The sequence below is a fragment of the Gallinula chloropus genome, assembly GCF_964237585.1.
Source record: "Gallinula chloropus genome assembly, chromosome: 1".
Lineage (NCBI taxonomy): Eukaryota > Metazoa > Chordata > Aves > Gruiformes > Rallidae > Gallinula > Gallinula chloropus.
In genome coordinates, this window is record NC_140085.1 from 205,945,774 (window position 1) to 205,959,953 (window position 14,180).

Below are 14,180 nucleotides of genomic sequence, written 5' to 3' on the forward strand. Positions count from 1 at the left end.
CATACTTGTGAGCAACGAAACAAAAGATGTGTATGGGCAAAGAGGATGTGCCACTACAAAGAAGACCAAAGAGTGTGTTGGTTCAGTGTTTCTTTCTGACCATGACCCAAATACCAATAAACGTAATGGAAGGACTTTCACTGTCCTGAACAGGCATCAGGTTGGGCTGCTGGAGAGTCACCCAGTGCTTACACTCCTTGATGGAAAGGAGTAACTGGAAGTGCCAAGACAGGTTCACCTAATGGACAGGAAAAACACTTAAGAGACCAGCACTGTATGTAATAGGTTTTCAATCCCACTTTGACAGAAACATCAAGTTGCCAGCTCACAAGTATCCTTAAGTATTTAGATTCCAGAAATGTGCAAAACCAGGAAGTAGAAGCAGGGAGAAAGTGAGAAGGGAATTAATCTTCTCTAGTTTTATCTCCTAAGCTATGCATGTAACAGGCAAGACTTCTTTAATGACTTCTGCACATGGTTTTGATGCCCACCCTGTAGTACTCTTCCAAGCAGCAAGCAAGGCTACTTAAGCAGATAGCTGCAAATAGTAAATGTCATTTTCTCCCCATAAAACTTTTCTGATAGTAGACATCAGATTCACAGATTAAGCCTCCTTGTGTGTTTCAGGGATGCAGGTGGGGAATATGTGAGTTAAAGGCAGAACATCTTTTCTGCTCTGACTAAAATTCCACCTTTTCTGCTCATGGGGAAAATCCTTCCATTTCCACCTCTTTTCTTCTTAACTGAAAAGTAGAAAAATCACAAAATATGACATTATTAAACTACCTCTACTCAACTGATTTATTCTTTTGAATTAAATCTGATCTCGTGCTTTGAGATAGCCTCATGCAGTGGCAATGTATACATTCATTGCACACAATCCATCAAGACAGCGAGACTATCAGCATACATAAAACATCCTTATCAGACTCCCACTTGCCGCTCTATAGCTTATTATGTCTTTTGTGTCTACAATTTTTTAACTTAAGCACCCTCTCTTCGGCAGCTAAAAGTTACCTCTGTTTTCCCAAAGCATTAACTCCTCATCTTAAACTCTACAAAATGAATATACTGCAGATGACTTACTCTCACTGCTGTTTTCTTCCAGAGTCCAACACTTCATTTCCCCTTGAAGCTTCTGTCTGTTCCCCTGGGCAAGAGAACAGACTGACACTTTCCTTTAAAGATGAAAACTATGAAATACTGTGAGGGCAAGGACGATGTTCTGACCACGTTAACTCTTCTCTGCTCTGGCAGCTCAGAAGTTCTCAGTTAAGGCTCATAAATCAGGAGCAAAATTACTGCCTTCAGAAAGTCAAGTTTTTAATGCACGGAGCTTTGAAAACTGAGGTCAGGGTGACTAATAGCCCATCTCAGCCTGCAGCAATGCCTCAAAACATTACTTTTAACATGAAAATATGTCTTTAGCAGCTAAGCATCTACCCTGGGTTTACAGTGAAAATATTATTTCAGCCCTGATGGAACAAATAAAAAAGGATACTTGTGAATCGATCTTTTGATTAAGTTTATACATGCTTGGAATATTACATCTTTTAGTCCTTTGGACAGCTGATCAACAACAGTGAATGAGGAGAAATACCGCTAGTAATGTCACAACTGTCAGTGACTCCCCAGCTCAGGCTGACTCTCTGCCACTTTCTCTACACCGAGTGCAAAACAGGGAAAAGCTCCACTGGGAATGTTTTACAGAGGATTTCCAATCTCTCTCTACAGACTGCAAATGATATGTTATAAAAAAGGCGTTACTTTATTATGCTGTCAATACTCACAAGCTACCTACCAATATTATGTGGCAGAACAAAACAATTCCATGATGCAACGGAAAGGAAGGCTACCTATAATTTTTAAAGTGTGTCACATAGCTTCTGAACAGTAGTAATTAATATCTCTAATGAGATGACTTCATTAATAGGAATTTCCATTAGCATTAATGCATGCTAACAGGTACAACGGATATAATTCTCACTGCAAAGATTCTGATTCATTTGCAGGGATCCAAAATCATGACAAGACTATGTTTTGGGCTCCTGAGTTTGTCCTGGAAATCTTACACAGAAACACAGATGTATACCCTGTGTGCCACATGATGGGTTGGAAGGCTGCAGATCAAGCCTTCTTAGGTCCCTCAGTAAATCTGAAGCTAATGATTAACAGTAGACATATTTACTCTTCTAGGGTAGATCTGCTAGTTGGTTATGAGACCTTTTATAAATATTGATAGCATGCAAAGAGACAGCCACCTAGGCAAGTAATTTACAGCTCAGCCACGTGTTATCAATTTAACTGTCTTACAAAGACATGCAATGCGGATGCTATTCCTCATGTTGTATTGTACGACTTTCTTTATGCAAAACCTCTCCTAGGTAACAACATGAGGGGAAAACCAGGAAAAGAGATACAGGCCAGGTGAGAACTCTGAATGAGGGGGGCTGGTTTCAAAGGAAGACCAAGGTCTCACCCCCCGCAGGTAGGTTTGTACTTAGGTCTGGACAGAGCTCTAAAACTGAGAGGCTCCAGGCTGGCTTAGACATTTGTTTGCACAGAGCTAAGCTTGAAGCATGGGCTTCTCAAATACACCTCTGTGTATCTCAATTAACTCTGGTGTCTCACGCAAAGCTGAAACAAGACTCTGGTCGACAAAACTAAGATAGAAGGTCAGTGTGTACCTGCACACTTTATGTGTTACTGTAACACTACAAAAGCCTTATTTACATTGCTTTAAATTAAGGAAAGCAGTCATTAAGAATGAATGTAAACTCTAAAAGTTGATCCTCTGGATGTTTTTCATTTGGAAATGTAATGCTTATATACATGCATATAATATATACTTACACATATCCTCTGATGTAGTAGCTTAAAATCTCATAATTTAACAGAAGAATAGAAATATTCTTGTAAGTTAATACTTTTTCATATAATATTTGTATGCATGTGATTTTTTAGATAGATAGATAGATACATAGATAGATAGATACATACATACATACATAGTCGTCCCCCCCCCCAGCCACGCTGCTTTAGCTTTGCTTAGCTGCAGCCCTCTGCACTCAGGCCCCTAAATCTTGAAATCCAAAGAGATATATATATATACATATATATATGGAATACATAATGAATAATACAAGCAGTTCCTTGATTATTCCAATCACAAATTAAACTGTAATATATATGTGCGATATAGTGTAAACAGACTGCACTTTTCATCACTCACTCTTAGCTTTCAATTTGTGGTTTTGATGTGTTTGGTCAGTCAGTATGATACCAGTACATACACCTATTTATTTATGAGGTAAGACTGATAAAAAGAATATACCTTCTGGTCAGAGTTTAAAATGTAGGCACTGAAATACAGCTTTGTTCATTTAACAGTGATAAAGTAATAATCTAGCTGCAAAGGATTAGAAATACATTTCATGTAAACATTTAGATGCACGGGTCTCAGGAAAAAGTGCCACTTTTTCCCTACCTCCTTTAACGCATTTCTCACATGAAGTAAGGTGTGAAAGTTTTCAGACTGTAAGCTCCAGGGAATTAAGTAATTTTCCAATTTGAAACAAGTATAGGAACAGCCAAACTGAGGGTCAGTCTTTGGTTTGTACAGTCCTGTGTTGAAGCTGCGGAACACAGAAGAAAACAAGATTTCTATGCCCAAAGCTCAAAACTTCACTGAGCTTGACTTGAAAACTTGATTCAGAGAGGAACAAGATTTTAAAGGATTACTAATGCTAAATTCAGCATACATAAACCACTGACAAACCCAAAATTTTAAATTAGAAAAGGAGATGGATACATGCAACATTTTTCAAATGCTGTCAAAACAGTATCTAATACAAACTACTGAATGCCAGCTGAAGTTGGGACATACAGCCCAATAAGCTTAGCTCTCATCCGTTAGCCACATCCCTCCAAGAGCTACTTCCACAGGAGATGCAAGTGCTGCATGTCTAGAGGGACTCAAGGATCTGAAGTACTTCAGAGATGAAACCCATCAGAACTCCAGTGCCTTGCCTTGGGTTTCACCACAGAAAGTGTGTGCTGCAGCCTTTGACAGAATTAGAAGACAGTCTTGACCTGGACACAATGCAGCACAGCTCTGCCAGTTCTGGAGGAGATACCCACACTCTGAACACAAATCAGACATGCTCCGGTGCAACTCTTTTTTGACTTCCTGGCATAAACTATCTAATATTTCTGAAGTATGAGTGGGGACTTGAAGGTGTTGGCACACAGTGTGTAGAAGCTGTCAGCACCTGAAAACATCTCTGGGGTCCTTCTAAGGCTGCTCACTGCAGACCAATGCTCATTCCTTTCTTTACAGCAATGACAGGCAGTATGTGTTGACACTTCACTGGCATTACCTCCCAGAGACCCAGTGACTCTACTGCACATGCCACTGGTATTACAAAAACTTTTAATGGATATATAATAAGAAAGCTGAGCTAAAGTGAGAGTGACCATACTTTACTGATGTTTTCAGGATTTCAGACAGTTCTCCATGCAACTCCGTAACTGCATTTTCTTCCATCTGACAGCCCTTTCCAGTTCCCACAAATGTCAATTATTACTTTAGCTTGTGCACTTCAATTCTGGAGGAGAGAGAAAGAGGGTGTTGAGAACGTAGAAACAGGACTATTGGGAAGGTCAAACTGGGGAAGTGCACAAACTTTCTACTAGGTGCATGAGTCACTAGGTGCACAAGTCACTAGGTGCACTGGGTCACAACTCCATAGAAAAAACAACAAAAAAATGGATTATTCTTCATTAGTTATTCCAGAATAACTCCCTATATTGCCTGTCTACTCAGTAGTTAGTGCTATCTTGTACTGCTGTACCTGTCCTATTTATTCTTGAAACCTGGTCAATTTATCCGTATAGACAAAGCTCAAATAATTCCACTTTCACCATTAAGCTTGGACTTAAAACCTGTCTACTCATGGGCTTAATAGTAAATCTCATCAGTTTCAACAAGTATCTTCTTTTTGGCAGCCCTAGTGACATCAAAAAGTGGGTTAGATAACAATAGCAATAATGGTCATTATGATTTTCATTTTTACAGTATTTTGTCACCTGAAAATGCAAACATTAGTTTGAATGCTGGCACAAGGCCTGTGTTTGAATGAGTATGGGTGAAAACACCCAGGTGTCCTTCCCACTCCAGCTGGTTTGGCTGCCTGGGCCCAGGGCCAGCTTGGAAAGAGCACAGCTGGTGGCCTTGGAGACAGCTGTTGTGAAGACAGTCAGAGGCCTCAGCAAGGGCCATCCCTCCTTCCCTGGGAGCTGCTTTAAACAGAGACTGTCCTGCTGGGCCTTGCTACAGCCCCAGAGGTGTCCCCAGCTGTGTGTATGCACAGCCACTGCCCAACTGATCCTGGCCTTGACCCCGAGGCTGATGGCTCAATCTGGCCTCAGCCAAGCCACCCCACCCAGCCATCACAGTCCCATGGCTGACCCCAGTCATCATCACCAGCCCTAACACTAATGTGACTTCACAGCTTGACCTTGGAACTGCATTATTGCCATGACCCTTGCGCTGTGATCACTGGTCTGTGGTGGACCTAGTTACCCACACCAGGCTTGATCCTGACCCTGACTCAGTACCATGGCCTGGTCTGGGCCCTGCTGCATCACTGTGGCGATTGGGCTGTGGCTGCCCAGCTGCCTCGCTGGGACGGTGGGATGGTGGGACGGGCCTTGGTGGCATGGCAGGGGAGCACCTGTGGCCCAAATAATATGAAGAAAGAGGAAATGCATTCAGTGCACTACCAGACAGGCTCTTCCAAACACAACACACCACAAAGGTGCTCCTGGGTTTCCTTCACTCCCCCTGCCATGCTGCAGAAAACACTCTGCGCTCAAACTCAAAGTGCAAAGCTCTGGAGGAAAGGATTGACCTTTTGTTAACACTGAAATAATTCACTATGAAAAGACAAGATCAAAGACCTGGGAGCAATGCTGGTCTGAATCCTGGTCTGTAGATGTAAAATTGAGAATTACATCATTGACTTCAGTTTAGTTAGTCCAGATGCACAGGGCTAAAGCCAAAACAGAAAATGGCATACACTGTACCCACTTGGCCCTGGCTGTTACCACCTGCTCTTCCTCAGCTCACATGAAGCTCCGTGACTCTAGGCCCCACCACCACGAGAGACAATTATTAAAAACAGGGATGAGGAAAACACTTGATATGCAACTTAACTAATTGCCTTTACAGTACTGAAACAAGGGGAGTCCCCAAATGGGATTATTTATGACAGTAATTGTTTACCAAACCAAGTAAAGGTTTTAAAATCACAGCCTTCCCTGGCATTTTTTGCTTCTATTTACATTTCTTTAGCACATTAACACTTCAGGGCTTCAAGGACCTATTTTCCTAAGTGATTTTTCAAACCACTAAACATGCCAGTGGTGCACTATCAGTTGTAATAATAGTACCTCCTCCACAAACAAGACACAATAGAGCACTTGTGCCCTGAAACGTCCCGGGTGGAGTATCTCTTATGAAAGAATTTCTTTATTAATGCTTTGTTCAGGGAAGGAGCTCCACTGGAACAACAATATACCCAAGTGGTGCTGTCCTGGTATCCTGCTCTCCTCACCCACATAGTTTATGGGTATTTTGGGACTGATTCAAAAAATTATTTCAAATAATAAGGAGTTAGGCCACTAATCTAGTTCTTTGACACCCAAGTTATTCTGTCTCCAAGAGGCTGCAAGAGCATCAACTACTTCTGCAAATAAGCAAAAATAAAGGCTGTAGTGTCAGACCTCCTCAAACAAAATGGGGTCTGACAAACAAAAGACAAAGTAATTCAAGCACTAAGTGAGTGTCAAGTATTGCTACACTTCTGCAACAAATGCCTTCCAAGGTTATGAGTATGGAAAAAGGTGAAAAAAATACATTTCCTACACAGCTTCTTATTCCCATCTTCTGTTGCCAGATGTGTGAGAGCAAATATCAGTCAGGAGACTACAGTAAGGAATTATTTGCAGCAAATGATGAACTCAGTAAATGATCTGATGTAAGGCAGTAAGAACAGTTTTGTTCCTACTGATCTGCTGTAGAGTCTGTCTAGAACAAACTAAGGATGGGATTAATCTTTCCCACAAGAATCGTATGTTAATGGGTCGCTGAGAAAGGAACAGTGAGTGGTGCTGAGTGTACCTCCCAATTAATTTCTTTTGCTTTCCATCTTTAAAGTTGAGGATAAAATTAAAACAAACCTTTGTTTTACTGCCATCTGGTCTCACTGTCATATATCTGTGAGAATAAATTACATAATAATAATAAAAGTATAAGCCAACCTGGAAATCAGCAAACCGAAATAAAGCAAAGGGAATGAGTGCTCTTCCAAAACTTCCATTTCCCTTTCCCCCTTGTTTCAGTTCCTATTCATAGACTGTGGCTGATGCCCAAGATATGTTCTTGAGCTTTTAATTATTTTTTTTCCATTCTTCCAACTGAAAAAGAAAATATTTCTTACATAATACAGGCATAGTTACTTCTCGAAACATGATCTAGCAGGTAAACTGCTATTCAGGGAGGTAAGTTCATTCCCCTGTTCAGTCATTCAGTCTCTGTAATTTTCAGTGTCTCATTTGAGAGTGAAGATAACAGTATTTTCCTTTTTCTCAAGTTTTAATAAACTAAACCGGCACAAGGCTATTGCATGTACTCACAATAGGGACATTCTATAAAGCAGATAAATCTCCTAAATAGAAGTTAATTATTAAAAAATTCAGAGCTCTTCTACCCTTTTAAATACATTCTCTACTTATCCATACCTCTTCTGCCATATCTCCCAACTGTTCATTTTTGGGAGAACCTGCCTGTTCCCATGCCATAAGCCCCTACCTGTTGTGTCTTTTAAGTAGTTGGCTCCATGTCTCTCATCTCAGCTGCTTTCTCTGGGCCCTGGTGCCGTTTCAGCAGGGAAGGTGCTGAGGCAGTCGAAGGCATGGGAGCCCCAAGGCTGACTGGAAGGACACCTGCCTGGGCACTGTATGCCTCTCCACACTGCAGAGGGAGGAGCTGCCACGGAGGGAAAAGGCAGCAGCTCCACCTCCATATCCCATAGCTTCTTGCCTTGTTGTGGCTGAGCCTTCCTACGAGGACTGCCAGTCCTTCTGCTGCCTGCCTGGCTCTGAAGTGCTGTCCCGAGGAGACTGAAAGCAGCCAGCCTCACTTGTTACCCTGCCCATTGGCTTCCTGCAGAAAGGACAAACATGAGAAGTACCTACGGGTTTGTTAAGCCGTTGGGACCTGGGACTCTGCAAACTTCAGCTGCCAATTCGGTTTTAATTTCTGTCCCCAGCTGCTGCAATAAAAAGGTTGAGCTGAGCTGAGCACACCCCAAAGCCTTGAAATCAGAAGTCAAATAAGACCTGGAATGTTTTTATGTCATGATTTCCAGGTCTATCTCATTACGTATGGAAAGCTGACCTGTGGTATCAATAGCTGTGCCTACAGGAAACATTCACTGTGTCCTTATGGAAACTGGATTGTTAGGGAGCCATCTGAACTCAACTTGCTCTGAGCATGCTGGATTCTTCCCTGTCCCCTCCAGGGCATCTAACTGTGACACTGAAATATTTGGGAGATGGAACCTTCTTCCACACACATTTGTCAAATGATCAGTTTCATTATCCAGGCTTAGTAAAACAGCATTTTGTGATTGAAGTGGACTTCTGTTTTAACACCACAATTATTATTAAGGAACAATTCATATATACTGATAAACAGGCCCTATGTTCCATCCTTTTTCCAACACTAATGCTTAAGATAAATGAGGTTTTCTCCAAGTTGGTATTACAAATAAGTGTGGATTTGATTAACAACAAAGAATACGGAAGCTGGGTCTTACCCAAGTCCAAAATTAATGTGTTTTTTTTCTTTTAAATTATTAAATACGTGATTACAAGTTGCTGTATTATTTTCAGTGTATATGGCAGTGAACAGTCATGTGAGTTATACCAAAGTTGACTGTTGATGCTTTTGTTAACCTGTTTAGTGGGAGGAGTCAGGCTGGCTGTTGCTAGTTGCTGAGAGCAGCCACGAGAGGGCACCGGGAAGGAGAAAACAGGCAAAAAAAAAAAAAGGTAGTCCTAGGAACCCACAGTCCAGGGCACATCAGGAGCTCTGCTACCTCTCGGAGGCAAGAACAAATAAAGGTCCAACAGGTCACACAGTTCATTCCTGCATAAAAGGAAGAGCAAAACTTGAGACGTTTTCCAGACCAAGCAGCGAGGTCTGAAGCCTGCCAAAGGAGCCAACGAAGCAGAGGATGTGCTGGGGCATCAGGAGGAACAGGGAGAGACAGCACAAACTGAAGCCCACAGCTACAGCAGTGTGCACAAGTGTCCACAAAGGCCACACGTTCCCACTCCACACACAGGCTGCAGAAAGAGAAATGGAGGTGGGGAGGGGCTTATAATGCAACCAGCCTTTCCACAAAGACCGACCCCAGTATGCATTGTTTCAGGAAGGCATGGACTTGTCTGGTGTCCCAATTTAAGCCGTCAGGAGGCTAAAAAACAACTACACAGCTCTTCACTCACCCCCACCCCCCCAGTGGGAAAATCAAATGGGAAAAAAATAATTGTAAAACTTGTGGGTTGCGATAAAGCCAGTTTGCTAAGATATCACAGGGAGAGAGTAATAGTGACACAAGTGATGCATAGATCAAATTGCTCACTGCATGAAAAAAAACCCAACAATCTGATGCCCAGCCTGCTTCTGAGCAGTGATCCCACCTCCCAGCGAGCCTCTCAGTTACATGCAGAGCATAATGTTCTATGGTGGGGAATATCCCTTTGGCCAGCCTGGGTCAGGTGTTCTGGCTGTGCTCTCCCAGCTTCTTGTGCACCTGACAGGGCACAAGAGGCTGAAAAGTCCTTGACTTAGTGTAGGCACTTCGACACCTGGCAGCAACTAAAACATCTGTGTGTTGTCAACAATATTGTCATACTGAATGCAAAGAACAACACTATACCAGCTACTAGAAAGAAAATTACCTCAGCTGAAACCAGAAAATCAGAGTGAAAATAGCCCCAGTGGTTTTATGAAGCTTCCAGTGTAGGGAAACAGTAAGAAAAGACAAAAAAGTTCATTTGGAGACCTCATAGTTATATAGCTGAGAGCTCAGTGCATTTGAGGAGGAATTGGTCAGTATTTCATGTTGAACTGCAATACATTTGTGTTTATATGAGAGTCAACTCCCCTGAACCATGGCTGTCATTTCTTGGACAAGATAAGCCACGCATGATGGCAGGGTTCATCTTTTGACCTTACTTTTGATTTTGTCCTTCAAAATGAACAGATGTTAACCTTTGCTTATGTAACAAACACAGCTTGCAAAAAGAGAAAAGCCCATTCCTGCTTTTTTTTTTGTCTTGACTCTGGAGTTGCATCTGGGAATGGATTTCAACTTTTCCTTGATCTTTTCAGAGATTTGCATACAGCTATGTGCTTGCTCATGTGACATGAAACAGCACGTACAAGATGAGCGCGGTCATTAGAACCTGACTGGTGGTCTGCCACCAAGCCCATCATTCCCTCTGTCAATCCAGTCCAGGCTGATCTATACAGGGACAAGCTATATTGTAAATAAAGACAGTCATGGAACAAACCTGCCCAGTGATTATTATTGACTTTTCCCTCGCCCTGTACAACTCCAACTAGCTGCTTTCAAAACCACGCTCAAGAGCAGTCTGGGGGACAACTCACTTCAGTGACATCACACAAAAAAGTAGTATTGATAAAACTGCCTATTCCATTCCAGAGCACCTCCTATATGCCTCATTTGATTGACAGCATAAATCAAATAGCTTCAAAATCACACTGAAAGTATCCCAGGAGTGTGCTGCCATAGTGCTCAGGCATTATTTTAAAACCTTTGAATTAAAAAAAAAAAACAAGAAAAAAATATACAAAGTTATTTATCAAAATAATTGTAATAAGGATGACATAGAGCCAAGGTGTCAGGGATATGGGACTACAAGGAGCAAATGCAATTTTGTTTAAAGCCTCTGAAGCTCACTGCAGTTGTATAGGAACTGTAGGATTTGGCTCTACAAGGTGTTACTTAGATTATAGTAACACAGGGCAACACTACACAGACTGGAACCCTTCTGCTCCTGAAGAGCTTACAGGCTAAATGAGACCAGGTAGACTAGTGGAGTGAGAAGTAAGTTCTATTAGGCCCAAGAGAGATTAAGAGGCTTGCCCAAGGACACATACAAAGCCTTTGACAGATCCAGGAGTTTAACTTAGATCTCAGTATGGAGCCTTGATCATAAACACTTCTGCTCAACTTCTGAATGTCTCAGCTGAGATTTAGACTCCATCTCAGTAAAGCATCACCAGAAACATCCTCTTATACCATGTTTATTGTGACAGCTTTTGCATAGAGACCACTTTCTCTTGACAAAGTCCTAAGTACAGAGACAGAGAAAGAAATACAAATTTAGGGGCAGATGAAAGCAGGTTGTTGCTTCACAAGGGTCTCTATGGCATTGGAAGCCTCACTGCACTTGCTCTGGTTTTAAAGTCTTACACTGAGTTTTAAACAGAAAACTACCCAACCATGTAATTCTTCATATCCAGCATAACATCCCTCTTTTTCTTTTTTTTTTCCTTTTTTTTTTTGGGGGGGGGGGGGGGAGGGACACACATAATAGGACACATGGAACAGAAATTAATCAAAGAAAAGTAATGCCAAATTATGGAAGAAAGTAACTGCCAAACTTAACTCAGTCCAGGTTTACACACTGCAGAAAACTAAGACATGTTTTGGATGCAAGTCAGTGTTGACACATAATGTTTAACCATGCCCATCATAAAATCCATTTGACTGAAATAAAAAAATACACAGTACAAAAATCCACTTGATGGAAATGTTACTCATTAACATTCCTTCTACAGTTCACAGGAAAGCATTACTTGTGAAAAGTAATGTGCCCAGGTGTAGTGTCTTCCACATGCAAACTGCCCACAAGCTACCCCAAGTCTCACCTGGAGCAACAAACGAAAACCTTTAATAATAAACACCTTACTTTCCAGCATATTCCTTATTAATTCCTTGATCTTTGCTTTCACTATCACCGCAGATAGCTTTGGTGATTGCACACAAAGGAGATATGAGCCAGAAACAAGGTCGCTCATATAAGATGTTGTGACTTGCATACCTGAATGCGGAGGGAATTCAGTTAAGTCACTCGAAAGGGTCTTGTGAACAGCCCTGCTGTCAGGTGAGTGCTTGGCTTGGTTTCTAGAAGCTGCCAGGATCGGCTCCGGGATCTGCCCGAGAGCCGCCACGGTTCCCTTCAAAGTCCCGCAGAACTTCCCCGGCACCGCTGCCTCCCCGGAATCACCTACTGCCAGCGGCACGGTGAAAGACACATGGACTTCCTCCTCCTCCTCGTCGTAGAACGAAAGGAGCCACGGGGAGCAGCAGCCGTGACTCAGAGCCGTCTCTGTCACAACACGCGTTTCCCACACGCCTCGATGCTGCAGATGCCCGGGACGGGCGGCCCGGCAGCAGCCGGCGCTGGCGGGCGGCACTCGCGTTCCCCCGGTGCCCCGGCTGACCCGCAGCCTCCCCGGCAGCGAACCCGGGTCTCCCTACCCGCGCAGCCCCGCTACCCCCCGCGGTGCCGGGGCCGGCGCAGACCCTTCCCCGCGGGGCGGCCGGCAGCCGCCCGCCCTCCCGCCGCTCTTCTTCCCGCTCCGCTGCCATCCCGCGCCGCTGGGGCTGGGGCCGTGCGCTCCCCGCTCCCCCGCCGCAAACCCCGCTGCCCGGCTCCGCGCCTTCCACCCCCGCGCGGGTGCGGTGGGCGGCGACGGGGGGTGTTAAGGCCGGTACCTGACTCTGTCCTTCTCTGTCCGCCGGAGCTCCGAGTCCCTCTGCAGCACCTGAAAAATCGCCCTGGCTTCCTCCTCGTTTAAAAAACTGAGATCTGGCCCCTGAGGCGCTGCGGTCATGGCTTTGCTTATTTGCGGACGGGCGGGCGGAGGCAGACGGGCAGCGCTGACCCCCTCGGAGCCCGGGGTGACACCAGCATGGCCGAGCCCCGGCAGGACCGCGCACGCCGGCACCCGAGGGACGGATGCCCTTTCCTCTGGACGGCGGGCGCCGCGGCCGCTCGTACAGCACCGCCCCGCGTTAGGCAACACCCTCCGGAGCGAGCGCGGCCCGGCGGGGCGGGGCCGGGCAGTCACTCCGGTGCCGGGTCGGAGCCGGAGTAGCCGCTCGCTCGGTGTCAGCGTTTGAGTCAGGTGTTTGCGCTGCGCGCCAGGCGCTGTGTTTACCCCGGCGCTGCCAGGCGGAGCACACGCCCGCCCAGAGGCACAGCTGCGGGACGGTGCGGGCCCCGGCGCGTTTCCCGCCGGGCAGCCCCGCCGCGCCTCTGCTCGGCTGGCGCCGGGCGCCTCGGGCCCCGCGGCAGCGCTGGCGGCTGGTTTGCGGCCGCCGAAGGGCTCCCCGTGGCACCGGAGCGCGGCCCTGCCGCTCTGCCCGGGCGCCTCCTCTTGGCCCCTCAGCCGCCGGCCGTGCCCGGAGCGTCCTGCCGCTGCAGGAGGACGTGTCTGCTGTCTGGCGGAGTGGATGCAAAGGGGTAACTTTTCCACGGGGGCAGAACGGGGCAATGTTTCATGTTTGCTCTCCTTTAAGATTTCCCCGAAGAAGTAGTAGAGAAGTTGTTGACCTGGAGGGGTTTAAGCCACACCTCTGAAGTTAATTCACCCTGATTTCATTCCGATGGCTCCAGCGCAGCCCGGCTCGGTGCTGAGGCTGATGTGAGCCGTACAAACAGATGCGTCTCTCCGAAGTAGGTGCCTGCTTAGTACGCTGTGCGAGTTGAATACATAGCAAAATGTCCTTTGAACTTTTCCAGTGAAGGAGGTCTTTATTCCACACCGACTTGCAGAAGTGGGCACAGCTATATGGAGGAAGAAAATTAACACGATTTTTGTTAGGGGGTAGCGAGTCAGTGGAAACAGTAGCAAGCCAGCGTGCAGTGGGAGCGGGGCTGAGCTGCTCACAGCTGCCTTCCTACCCCGCAGCGGGCTGATGAGGGCCCGGAGAAGAATGCTTCCCCACTAGGAAGTCGTGTGGTGCAAGTGGAAATAAGGACCTTAGAGCACAGCGGGAATAACAGGTTGC

General features: G+C 45.1%; 1 protein-coding gene across 1 annotated transcript in view; it reads right to left on the minus strand.

The window, feature by feature from the left end:
• Positions 1–13,000, minus strand: part of EXPH5 (exophilin 5) — a gene marked incomplete at both ends in the record, with an annotated part of 33,934 nt that extends 20,934 nt beyond the window's left edge. Inside the window, one exon of the mRNA XM_084272278.1 lies at positions 12,882–13,000. Coding sequence (XP_084128404.1) covers positions 12,882–13,000 — 119 coding nt within the window. The remainder of the gene's footprint in view (positions 1–12,881) is intronic.
• Between the last annotated feature and the right edge of the window lie 1,180 nt (positions 13,001–14,180).